The following is a 14,144-nucleotide window of genomic DNA, read 5'->3' as shown; positions in this document are numbered from 1 at the left end:
TGACTTGAAAGCTACATTAGCACTATTTATTTGACTATGAACAATGCTGTACTTTGATGGTCATTAACTAGAATCTTTTTGTGAAATGATTTAGGAGAAAGTCCATATGTGTGAATATAAAACAACTCCACCTCAATATTGAGAGTGAGGTATTGTATTCACACATTCCTTCAGTGTCTACTATTGCTTACTATGGTACTTTGAATAATAGAGGTAATGTTGGTTTTATATTTGCACATTCGTTCATTTAGCAGTCTCTGTATTGTTTACCATGATACTTTGAAAATTCGATCGGAATTAGTATGCAAGTATGACTTTTAAACAACAGTACCTCCAGGCCCGGATTGGCTAATCGGGAGGACCGGGAGAATTCCCGGTGGGCCGGTCCGTTTTTTGGCCGCGAGGGCCGGTGTCCCTAGCTGCAGAATCTGTTGCTCTCAGCAGTCACACTTTTCAAATTTATTTACTTGACCACAGCCTTTTTATTCATTATTTTACCGCAACTCTTCTCTTTTCATCTATTTGATGTGCTCCAGCGGTTAGCACGTTAGAACAAGACGCTGCGGACCCAGGTTCAATCCTCGTTAGAGTAACTTATTGTTTTCATTTTTATTGTTAAGACATATAATACTGTTGGGTTGTTGAACATTTGAAGTTCTAAAGCAGCTGTTTTCTCAAAAAAAGACGTGATAGTGTCATTAGAAACTGATTTGGAAATGACCTTATTTTAATATAGTCAGTCGTGAACTGAGGTGGGCCGGTCTGAGGCTTGAAACTCCAGGGCTGAAAAGGAGTCCCACTCCGGCCCTGAGTACCTCCATCTAACAATGTTGTACTTTGATAGTCATTTGCTACTAATATGATTTTCTTATTTACAATTTTTTAAAGAATACTTTTCTGAAATGATTTTATTAAGGAGAATGTCTGAATATCCAAAACCAACTTTACCTCTATCTTTGAATTCTCGGTCTGAAATCACATGCAAGTATGACTTGATTTGATATCCTTACAAACAACATTAGCACTGTTTATTTGACTTCATTATACACTTCAATAGTCATTTGCTGCTAATATGATTGCATTATTTAGAATTTGCAAATATTATTTTTGTGAAATTCTATTATTAAGGAAAAAGTCCAAATGTGTGACTTACCAGGTTTACCTGTTAAGGTGAAGTTGGTTTTATATTCAGACCCCCATTCAGACGTTCTCCTTAATAATATCATTTCAGAAAAGTATTAATTGCAAACTCCAAATAGTGTAATTATATTTGCAGTAAATGAATATCAAAGTACAGCATCGTTCAGTCAATTACAAAGTCCTAATGTTGCTTTCAAGTCATATTTACATGTGATTGCAGACCCTATATTCACATTAGCGTGGTAGATAATAGGGAATGTATAATGAGGAAATGTGCGAATATAAAACCAACTTTACCTCAATAGTTTACCTCAATACCCAACATTGGGTTTGTCCACACTTGACCTAATGTTAGGTTAAAACAACCCCTTCATTTTTTAGAGTGTATGATTAGAAAGCGTGTTTACGCTGCCTATAAGGCACGGCTAACACAGATACATATAATTAAACGCGGTGTTATGTAAGATGTGGAAGTGTTTGGAAAGCATACAATGAATATTGAACATTTACGCACGTTTTTCGCAATCGATCCAAGACTCTTTTGTTTCCTTATATACCAGGGAAGACATCTAGCTGACATTGGCAGCCCTATCGATCCATCATGCGACATTTGCACCGATGCAACAATGATTTTATCCGCGTAATTCAGTGCATTTCTTTTTTTAAGGCCGAAAGTGCACTTTGAAGTCGCCACATTCCTGCCCGCGTGCAGCGGCTGTTCCAACATGTTGCGAATACACTGACTTACAAACAAGTGGCGATTATGTCTTTTTAATAACACTTCTTCTCGAAACACTGCCTACTTTAAAAGCTATCCTCCTCAGACGTTCACGTTTAAGGTGAACCACAGACAGTACCAACTACTACTAAACAGCTAATAATCGATGGCATTTCTCCAGATCGGAGACACTGGGCTATTTATACACACACTCAACAGCAATACTACCACTTTAAAATCTCAAGGCAAAATCTATACATGATAAAAATCGCGCATTTCTGCGTAACGCGATTTTTTTGTTTTGTTTTGTTTGCGTAAGTGAACTCTTTGAAGATCATGCGCTTCAATTCTGCTCGCTCACACACACACACACACATACACGCACTGCTTTGAGCGCTATTTCCATTCAGTGTTTACATGTGTTCTCAAAGCTAAAGCCATGGAATAAACCAATAAACCTCCAAAATCACACCTACCTTTGGCGAGGAGCGTGAAAGTTAAAAGGCTGCCACAAAGCACCGCAGCGAGCCTCATCGTGAAGAATCCTCTTTCGCGAATGTTTCTCTGAAGTATCGAGCGACTCAATTACATTAATAACTCTTTCAAAACCATCGTTCAAGCCCCTGTCTGAGATCCCGCTCGGTTGCGGGCTGAGCTCAAGTACGGACAACTCCAGCGAGAGCCTCGAAATGTTGCTCTCAGTCCGTCTCTGCTTCTGCTGGAATGATCAAAAGGTGCATTGGATTGTACCATGTGTGTTTCGGGGGTAGTTCCTATTCCAGTCCAGCAGATCTAGAGGGAAACCGGGGGCACGGATCATCACAAAATCGCCATTCCCGAGAGACAGACTTTCCTAACTTCGCTTTCGAGGATTTGTTTGCTCTGGAAGCGCGAGTTCTCCGTCACACTCCTTTCAGGAGGGTTTTAATTGTCCACGCCTCGCCGCGAAAACTTTGAAGTTCTTTGAAGATTCCCTTCTCGAACGCGAGACCGATCAGCGGCCCTTTAGAACACAAAGTGAGGCGACCCGAGTCATGTAAAGGACGTCAGTGGACTGTATTTAGCTCCACTGACGACTTTAACTTTATACAACTTAGTTACCTCTGCTGTAAACTGCATTTGCAATCACTGCATTTGATAAATAACAATTAAAGAATAGCCTACACTGTAAAAAAATGATGAGTTTTATGAAGGTGGATTTATATCCACGCATTCGAAATTTCTCCTTCATAATATAATCGCAGAAAATTATTCTTTGGAATAAATAATGAAATCAAATTAGCAGCAAATGCCTATCAAAGTGTAACATCAGTCAATTTAATAGTGCTAATGTTGTTTTGAAGTACATTGTTTTTGTATTGTATTGAAAGCCAATGACTTAAAAGGTTAATTTGATTCAACTTAAAAATGTAAAGTAACCATGTATGCAACAAAATCTGTGATGATATGTGGTCACTTCAGTGATTTAGTTTAGTCTTTTCCCATTTATTTATGCCTTTTGAATTGCATTATGAGACTTTGATCTTTCCTCCAACCACTTTGGTTAATGAAAAGTTTGAAAAAGTGACTTTTTATTGAGATTTTTATTCATTCTTATACAATACATAAATTAAAACTACTAAAATAGCCACTTTGTTATGGTTAAACTTGGTCAAACTACATTTTCAACACTAAAATACACCAGAGCAATATCCCATAATGCAAATCATAATCATAAATAACCCTGTTAATCATGATGAAGTATTTTGAACCGTGTATCTAAATGCTCTCATACATAGTTGTTTCTACATCACTGTTTGTAATGAAATCATATTTGACCTCAGATTGCCCTTGTAAAAAAAAAGGACTTTAACTTAAATAATAACATTTAGGCTATCAATAATAATATTCATTGTCTGATTAATGTTTAACTCCTACATTAATAAGCAGACATTTAGTTTGTTGTTTTGAACACTTACGTCAGATTTTAGTGCAACTATGAATTTCGTAACTCTTATTTTGAAATACTGATTATAGCATTTATTATAAACTTGTATGTCAATGTTTATGCCATGTTGACACACAGAAACAAAGCAATAACAAACTAATCATGCATTAATAATCAAATAAATGTATAAGAACATCGGTTTAAAAGTTCCCCAATTTTATTTTTGACTTAACCGCAGGTTTTTTCATCAACACATCAGCATGCCTGAGCCTAATTTATTTCAGTGTAATGCTAACTGAAAGTAATATAACACAACTACATATACACATACTGCAAAAATCAGAAGACAGAAAAGATATAGCAGTAAACTCAGTCTACTTCCCTATTAGTATTATTTAACATATCTCTATGAAGTGTCATTTATAAACCTCAATATTAGGGCAAGTGTTTTTTAACTCCTCAAAATTAGTGTTAGAATTAATTTTAGTTTCTTTCTCAGTGCTCTTCAATGGTTAGATGTCCTTTATACAGTAGATTTGAACAATACTTGACAACAAAGTTAAGATCTAATCTTTAAACCAGGCTCGTTTTTAAGGTTAACCAAAATGAAAGGCTGATCAAGTGTCAGATTCCCTCAGGTCTTACATAACTGTGACACACACAGTGCAATACGTCATACAACAGTTTCTCATACACATTAAAGTGTTCATTAATTCATTTTCTTTCAGCTTAGTCCCTTATATAATCAAGAGTCGCCACAGTGGAATGAACCGCCAACTATTCCGGCATATGTTTTATGCAGCCGATGCAACTCCAGCAACAAGCCAGTACTTGGAATCTCCCATACACTCTCTCATTCACACCCATACACAACACACAATTTAGCTTACCCAATTCCCCTATAGTGCATGTGTTTGCACCGCGGAGCACCCGGAGGAAACCCACGCCAACACGGAGAGAACATGCAAACTCCAAATACCAACTGACAGCACTAAAAATGTGTTCAAGTGACATTTAAATTTTTTAAATTACTTAATGAACAATTAAAACTACTCAATACAGTAATTTGCATGGCTGTCTGGAATACTGAATTCTGATTGGTGCTCTATACAGTATGATATATGTAAGCTATAGTATATGTCTATGTTATTTTAATATCATTGAGACACGATTGTTTTCTAATTGTATTTTTTGTAATAGGTTTTACACATGTTTAATTGCCTTTTCAATTGTAGTGAAGGTTTGTGGTGCACTTGAGTTGTTTACTGCATTTGAACTGGTTTTGTGAGTGGCACACTTGGCAATGCTGAAGGTCAAAGCTTAAGGTCAAGTTTATTTCTATAGCACTTTATACCATTTAGATTTTGTCAAAGACAATTTACGAGGATGAACGGGAAGGCATAAAAAGCCAGGTAAAAAGTCCAAGGTGAAAGACGTGCATGTGTTTAACAAGATGAAAGGGTGTAAATGACATGCGGAAAGCCTATAAATGAAGACGGTTGTTTGGTTGTGTTTCATGCAAATGATTAACCCTTTTTTTCCCAAAAATATAAAATAATTTGCATACACAAATAATTTACATGTGACAAAAATACTGAAAAAAGGTCAACAAAATGCACAAGGCAGCCAACAAGTGTGTGTGTGTGAGTAATTGTAACTGGGTGTGGGGGTGGAGGTACTGTACATAAGCAAAAGAGCTATATAGCAACAAGGGTATAACAATAGTAGAGAGCAGTATTATTTATAGTATTAACAGTATTAATAATTTAAAAAAAAAACTGCAAGGGTAATAAAAATAAAACAATCACTGATGATAAATGAAGAAGGTGGTGTATAATATTTTTATTATTACTATTTATTTTTTATAGTTGTGAATATTATTATAGTTGTGGTATTATAATTATTAATACTTTTTTATAATTATAATCGTCATTTTTAATGATATTACTGTCAATGATATTTTTTTTATTATTTTAAGTTGTGAATATTATTAATATTATTATTGGGATTAAAATTATTATTATCATTATTCATAATAATATCAATGATAATAATAATAATTGTTTATAATTATTATTATTTTATAGTTGTGAATTTTATTATTATTAAGAATAACATTAATTAACATTAACAATAATTATCGTCATTATTAATAATATCAATGATAATAATAATTTATTATTATTTATTTTTAATAATTGTGAATATTATTATTATTATTGTTGTTGGTAACAATATTATTATTTTCGTTACCATTTTTCGTTATTATCTATCTATCTATCTATCTATCTATCTATCTATCTATCTATCTATCTATCTATCTATCTATCTATCTATCTATCTATCTATCTATCTATCTATCTATCTATCTATCTATCTATCTATCTATCTATCTATCTATCTATCTATCCATCTGTGTAAGCATGTGTGAGAGAGATACAGATGCATGTTTTGGAGTGTGTATGATGTATATTGAGTCACTTGTGACACAACTAAGTTAACTTGAGGACAGAGCCTACATTTCAATCCCTTCTATAATAAATGCAACCTCCAAGGTTGTGTGAAGCACATGGCATGTTAACAAATGAATATTTCATAATGTCAATAACAAAAAAAACAACCTTTCCTGTGTTTATGCAAAGCGTCTCACACTTTCTAGCCCATCCAGAAAATCAGAGCATCTGATCATTACACACTTAACAGAAGTTAAAATGTCTATGTTGATTTTTGCAAAGGCGGCATTGGCGGCTCAGTGGTTAACACTGTCTCATCACAGCAAGAAAGTCGCTGGTTCAAGTCCTGGCTGGGCCAGTTTGCATTTCTGTGTGGAGTTTGCACGTTCTCCCTGTGTTAATGTGGGTTTCCTCTACAGTCCAAACACAGGTGAATTGGATGAATTAAATTGCCCATAGTGTATGAGTGTGTGTGTGAATGTGAGAGTGTTTGGGTGTTTCCTACTACTGGGTTGCGGCTGGAAGGGCATCTGCTGCGTAAACATATGCTGGAATAGTTAGCGGTTCATTCCGCGGTGGCAGCCACTGAAATAGAGACTTAGCCAAAGGCAAATGAATGAATGAATGAATGAATAATTAAGCCAGTTTGATTGTTCTTTAATAGTTGTCCGTTTACATTTATGCAGATTTGGTTTAGCTGGATTATGACATTTGCACAAACCAAATGAAACCCCTTAAAAATGATCCATTACAATAAATGCATTGTTAACTGTCTGTAAATGCATTAACTAATGGACCATTATTTTAAAGTGTTACCAGTGAACTAAACAGCTTGAAATGATTTAAAGCTTAAAACCCAGTTAAACTCTGCGGACCTGGTACCGGGTCAGTGACGTCATCGACTTTTCGCTTAAAGATGTAAAGGGCTAGGGTTGCACCAGACCCCCTTAAGTGGTTTCGTTTGAAAGTGTAGAATCTATATTTTATGCACATATGCATCACTTTGGTTTTTATTTTACTGTACAAAAGTTATTTACACTCAAATACACAGTATTTTGGATACCCGAGCTGGGTATTGAACATTGGTTCATTTTCATATTTTTCATATGACACATGTACAAGTTATAGCTCAAATGAAAGCTCTTGCCGGTGCTCATACAGTTCTAGCATTCTTTTTTCTGAATTATATTCACATATCAAACAGTTGTTGAATGAATCGCGATGTTTCCATGGCGCAGAAGTGAAAACAATACATTTATGATCAATAAGCAGCCCCAGATAGCACAGACAGCTGTCATCTCTTACCTTATGCTGTGTGCTTCAGGGCCATTCTCCTCTGTTTTTAAGCTGATGTGCATAAGTAATCCTTTTATATGTCTGACGTGCTCCAAACACAGTGAATTATGTTTGATCAAACAAAAGAATAGTGAAATATGAAAACAATGATCGCTCCCTGTGGCTTGTACAGCTCCTCTCATCAGTGGGAATACAATAACTTTTGCACAGATTATGGTGGAGACATTTCTCTTTTTTCCTATGATTACAGACATGTGCAGAGACCACCAACATTAATTACAGCACGCTAGACCACACACAACCTAAAAGGTGCACTTGAAATTTGAGTTTATAAAATAAATACAAAAAGCGCCTCTTTTATTAGGTGTTTATCATAACACAAACAACATATACAGATATTTTAAACACTTTCAATAGTGTTTTATGACAATTCAAAGAGTTTTCTTTAAAATGATACCAAATATTTTGCATTTACACCTCTGCATGTGGATTTGGGAAGCTTTTAAATTTGGGTAGGCGGAAATCCCAAAATAGCAGCAGAGTTTAACTGGTTAACATGACTGATTTGAAAAAGTTTTAGTTCTGGACTGATGTTGATCAAAAGTTTAGCTCGGAGGAAATTGAACACAAGTCTGTAGTGTGATGTCTGCAAGGCTTTTTGCATATTCAGAAGCCATCTGTTAAACTGTTTTTATCAAGGACACGCCACTACTTTGCAAAGACTTGAATAACATTCACAGGATGAATATTGAACAGCGCTGAAACACCATCTGCTTCTCTGTGAAGGTTCGCTTGACACAATGTCTGAAATAACTCTGGTAGCCCTTCACTTTACAGTCCAGTTCTTCATGTGTGTGTGTGTGTGTTTAATATAATAACCCTGAGCCTAACGCTGAACTCAACCTCACTAAAAAAACAAAATAGTTTTGGTGTTTGTTCAGACTACTCATTTAAAATAAGCTGAGTTAACAGAATTTCTGAGGTTTATTAGGGTCAGCTTAATTGTTTAATGTTCAATCTACTTAAATTGGCAAAAACAATTAAGGGTGGCGCAGCGGGTTGAGCTGTCGCCTCACAGCAAGAAGGTCGCTGGTTCGAGCCTCAGCTGGGTGAGTTGGCATTTCTGTGTGGAGTTTGCATGTTCTCCCCATGTTTGCGTGGGTTTCCTCCAGGAAAACCACTCTGGTTTCTGGTTTCACCCACAGTCCAAACACATGTGCTATGTGAAGTGGGTGAGCTAAATTGTCCGTAGTGTATGAGTGTGGATGAGAGTGTATGGGTGTTTCCCAGAGATGGGTTGCAGCTGGAAGGGCATCCTACGTGTGCTGGATAAGTTGGCGGTTCATTCCGCTGTGGCGACCCCAGATTAATAAAGGGACTAAGCCGAAAAGAAAAAGAACAAATTAATGTTAAAGTAAAAATATACAGCAAGATAAATAATGCTGCAATTGTAAATAGAGTATTTTGCTGTAATTAATTTACAGTAAGTTACTGTAGATTCTACAGGAAATCGTTTACAGTGTATAAAAAAGAAACAGTAAGGAATTTAGTTTAGCATGCATGTGATTACCCTAGGACCTTGCACGTGAAAATAAAATACTATAGTGATTTATAGTAAATGCTATAGGGGTTTTAAACACTTCCAAGGATAAAGTGTTTTATAAATTATAGCATTTACAACACTATGTGGCGGCACGGTGGCTCAGTGGATTGCACTGTGGCCTCATAAACACATGCGATATAGGGGAATTGAATAAACTAAATTGTCCATAGTGTGTGCGTGAGTGTGTGTGTGTGTGTGTGTGTGTGTGTGTGTGTGTGTGTGTGTGTGTGTGAATGAATGTGTATGGGTTTTTCCCAGTACTGGGTTATGGCTGGAAGTGTATCTGCTACATAAAACATGCTGGAATAATTGGCAGTTCATTCCGCTGTGGCAACCTCTAAAATAAGACTTAAGTTGATAGAAAATAAATGAATGAACAACACTGCGTTAATGAATGCCTTAGCATACTGTATTATTAACCACAGTGAACTGATATGCTGCAATAAATAGTGTAGTATACTTCAGATTTTACTACAGTAAACTGTGATGTATTATATAGCCGAGTTGTAAAAACACTACAGTATTGGGTCACTTGTTTATGTTGCTATAGATGTTGTGTTACCATAGCAACTACAGAATCACCACCACTGATTAATTCAAGTATTTTACTGTAGTTGGGTTCAAAAAAACGACAGTATTGCAGAGGAGTAATTTCAACGTATATATACGCTTATCTCTTTCTGATTGCTATATGAATATTGTTGTTAATTATTATTTAAGCAAGCTGTTTAAGTATGTTGCTGCACACCTGAAAATTTAAAGAGGAAGAAAGACAAAACAAACACAAATATTAGTAGTATTAGTGTATTATAGTACAATAATGATGACCAATATCTCCCATTTAAAAGCTGATTATAAGATTTTTTTAAAAGGATTTTCAGGTCAGTAAGTAACAGAACTATGAATATACCCAAACAACTAATAACCCCAAACATCTCCTTATTGTAAACACTAATGTTTACACTGAAAACCCTAAGTTGACTGAACTAAATTAATTGAGTAAACTCGTTGCCTCAATTTAATTGTGTAATGGAGTCTCCCAAAGCTTGCATATTTAATTTAACTTGCCAGTTTTGTAGACTATACCTAAATTGTTCAGTTCATCAAACTTAGTACTAATATATTTATTTATATAAACTATTATATATATATATGTGTATAAAAATAATATATATATGACAAAAAATAAATAAATAAATAAATAAATAAATAAATAAAAAAAAAAAAATATATATATATATATATATATATATATATATAATAGCTTATATAAATATAATATATTAATATACATAAATATACTAATTATATATTATTATTATATGTAGAATTTGATAATTGATAATTTAAATATATATATATATATATATATATATATATATATATATATATATATATATATATATATATATATATATATATTTATTTATTTATTTATTTTTTGTCATATATATATTATTTGTATACACATATAAATCACAATAAGGAATAAAACCGATGGTGGAGTTGTTGGACTAATATTGAGACAAGTTCTCCCTCTGCTGGAGAGCAGACAGAAACACATGTCACTGAACGTCTCCAGGAACTGAATAAGTATGCTTTAGCCTCTTAAAGGGTCAGTTCACCCAAAAATTAAAAGTCTGTCATCATTTCCTCGTCCTCCACTTGTTCCAAACCTATTTGAGTTTCTTTCTTCAATTGAACACAAATGAAGATATCCTGAAAAATGCTGTAAGCTCGCATAGTATTTTTCTGTTCCTACAGTATGGACGTCACTAGCTTCAACATTCTTCAGGGCAGGGCTGCACGTATATAAACACACACATATATATATATGCACGATATTGATTTTGCTATCATGTTTTTTTTTATTCTGCGATATGAATATAATTCCACCAGATTTCACTCAAAATAGATCTTTTTGGAAAGAATTCCTCATTTTAATCCCAATTTGAGTGATTTTGTTTGGCATCTAAACGATATAAAACATCCAAACTGCAAGCACAGATAAAGTTTTCAACTTCTCTCAAAATCATTCAACACGAATCCACAAATTTTGTACAAAATTTAGTGCACATAAATAGCAAAAAAAGATCCTTTCAGACACTTAGACAGTAGTTATGCCTGTTAAAGTAAACAGCAAACGACTTTATCATTAACATAACATTATAAGTAATCCATTTTAAGCAACTGCTTATTAATTTTGTGATCTACTATGTCTTGTGTTGATAAAACATGTAACAATCTGAATCATTAATTAACTGATTTACTTTGCGTCCCATCTAAATGTACAATCTGCAGATCCAAAGCGTCAGTAATGGCTGTTTAACACAGTGTCTGTCACTAACTGGATAACTGTAATTGGAAACTACATGTAGTCATTGTGAATTCAAGCCTGAATTATTGAACACAGTGACAGCGCCAATAAGCATCCCTTTTTTCCCCACGGTTGGACAGTGAACATGTCTAAGAAAGTTAAGGTAAGGACACAGACTCCATTTCTTTCCTTTTTTTTTATGTGCGTATTATCAGACTTTATTATTGACTTGCTGAGTACAAATATTATTGAGCATTTATATCCACAAAATGAATAAGAGATCTACATTAATCTTCTATCGAAGACTTTAAAGATGATAAAAAAGTGGTAATAAAATAATGCTGGTGTAATATCTGGTCTATATGAGCCGGTAAACTCTGTAAATTGAAATACAAATCATCCCAGCAGCCACAAGATGTCAACATGACATCAGATTGACGTTGCACTTTGTTTGGAAATGAAAATCGGTTGGCCTGACGTTGGTTTCTGACGTCAATGTCCAATGTTCAACCTTAAATCAACCACATGTCAACGTCTGATGATGTTACAGCTTGACGTTGTGTGGACGTTACCACTATGACGTCTATCAGACGTTGTATTTTGGTTGCCCTACCTGAAGAATTGGATTAAGATGTTGGCTCGACGTTGGATTTTGGTCACTATCCAACACAACCTAAAATCATCCAAATATCAACATCTATTGAAGTTACAGCTTGACGTCGAGTGGACGTCTGTTAGACGTTAGATTTTAGTTTCCATACCTGACAAATAAATGTCAGTATTTAGCGTCAATATGACGTTGGTTTAAGATGTTGGCTTGACGTTGGATTTTGGTCCATTTGTAACCCTACCGGGCGAGGCAGTGGTGCAGTAGGTAGGGCTGTCGCCTCACAGCAAGAAGGTCACTGGTTCGAACCTCGGCTCAGTTGGCGTTTCTGTGTGGAGTTTGCATGTTCTCCCTGCCTTCGCATGAGTTTCCTCCGGGTGCTCCGGTTTCCCCCACAGTCCAAAGACATGCGGTACAGGTGAATTGGGTAGGATAAATTGTCCGTAGTGTGTGTGTGTGGATGTTTCCCAGAGATGGGTTGCGGCTGGAAGGGCATCCGCTGTGTAAAGACTTGCAGGATAAGTTGGCGGTTCATTCCGCTGGGGCGACCCCGGATTAATAAAGGGACTAAGCCGACAAGAAAATGAATGAATGAATGAATGAATGTAACCCAACCTAAAATCCAGCAAAGATCAACGTCATTTGACGTTGTTATTGGACATCAAAATAACGTCTTAATGTTGACACTAGATAGACTTTTAACTTTGGTCACCTGATGTCTTGACTTAAATCTAATCTAATATTAACGTTTTATGACGTGGTGTGCCTGCTTGGATATCTGTATTAGATGATTAGTTTTGATTTTATTAAATCATTTACTAAGTCACAGATGAGATGGTGGACTTTTAAGTCTCAGTTATTTTAACAGTACATAACTATAATACAGTTAAAGTAGGGCTGGGCGATTAATCGAAAAGTAATCGAAATCGTCAATCAGAACCTATAATCTAATTTTTCCAGGACCAGTTTTTCAATTACTTTCCCTGCTGCCTGTGAAGTCACATGACCCCGCTCTGTTAAGCCTTTATTCATATTTCTGCAGCCCCTTTGCAGCCACATCTGATATCTGGTCGAGAGATTAGTTTGTGTTATTATTATTAATTATTAAACATGAGTTATTAAAACTATTATGTTTAGAAATGTGTTAAAAAATTCTCTCCATTAAACAGAAATTGGGGGGAAAATATACAGGGGGCTAATCATTCAGGAGGCCTAATAATTCTGACTTATTATTGATACATAAATAGCCCTGGGCACATATTCCCAATGAGTCTGAGTTGTATAAATCCCTCACTGAGCCATGGACCCTGCTTTAAACTAAATAATATGTGACAGCTTTGTCTTACTTTCAGTCTATTTATGTCTTTACTGTGCAAAACCTAAAAAGTTGAATGGCATTCCAGTATATATTTTTACTTCTGTGGAACATTAAAGATACTTTAAAAAATGTTGGTGACCAAACAACCTTGATGTCCACTGACTTTCGCTGGACAGATTAAAAGCACTGGGACAGTTCTCCAAAATATTATTTTTATATCCTTCAAAACAAAGTCAAGCACTTCCGGAATTACAAGAGGGAGAGTTAATGATGACAGATGTACAATTTTTTGGGTTAACTATCCCTTTAAGTCTCCATATTTGGTGACATTTGAAAAACTTCAAGGGGAAGGAGTTTGGCTTGACAATCATTTGTCTGCTTTTTTTTTTTTTTTTTTTTTTGATAAAGGCCTCCAATCAGCCATGCCTCCATTTTCAGATGTCTCCGTTTTCCCCTATCCATAATACAGAGCAGCAGTGTTTTAAAAGGAAAACAGCCTCTACAGCGATGTCAAAATGCTCAGTTTTCGGCGCTCGAAAATTACGGCATAGTGTGGACCGATGGCATAACCGTAGCAAAACTTCATCTCTTAGCCTGACCAGCTAAGAGCAGGCTGGAAATGGCTGAAAACCAGCCTGGAAGTGGCCAAAACCCCTCTAAAACCAGCCTGGTTGACCAGCTAAAACCAGCCAACCATCCTAGGCTGGTTTAAGATGTTTTTTTTCAGTAGGGTACACAACGTTCCTGTGAAATTCATGCGATACT

General features: G+C 35.3%; 1 protein-coding gene across 7 annotated transcripts in view; it reads right to left on the bottom strand.

Annotated features, from left to right (window-relative positions):
* lrp4 (low density lipoprotein receptor-related protein 4) overlaps window positions 1-2,583 on the bottom strand; it is a 143,830-nt gene extending 141,247 nt beyond the window's left edge. For all 7 annotated transcript variants that reach the window (XR_012382876.1, XM_073907586.1, XM_073907584.1 and 4 more), the window contains exon 1: window positions 2,335-2,583. Coding sequence is in view for 4 of the 7 variants with exons in the window: in XM_073907586.1 (XP_073763687.1) it covers window positions 2,335-2,392 (58 nt within the window). In the remaining 3 variants the exon portion in view is untranslated. The remainder of the gene's footprint in view (window positions 1-2,334) is intronic.
* Window positions 2,584-14,144: the final 11,561 nt, after the last annotated feature.

The sequence above is a fragment of the Danio rerio genome, chromosome 7, assembly GCF_049306965.1.
Source record: "Danio rerio strain Tuebingen ecotype United States chromosome 7, GRCz12tu, whole genome shotgun sequence".
Taxonomy (NCBI): Eukaryota; Metazoa; Chordata; class Actinopteri; order Cypriniformes; family Danionidae; genus Danio; species Danio rerio.
The sequence above is the reverse complement of the archived record's forward strand: the minus strand, read 5'-3'. Positions and strand labels throughout refer to the sequence as shown.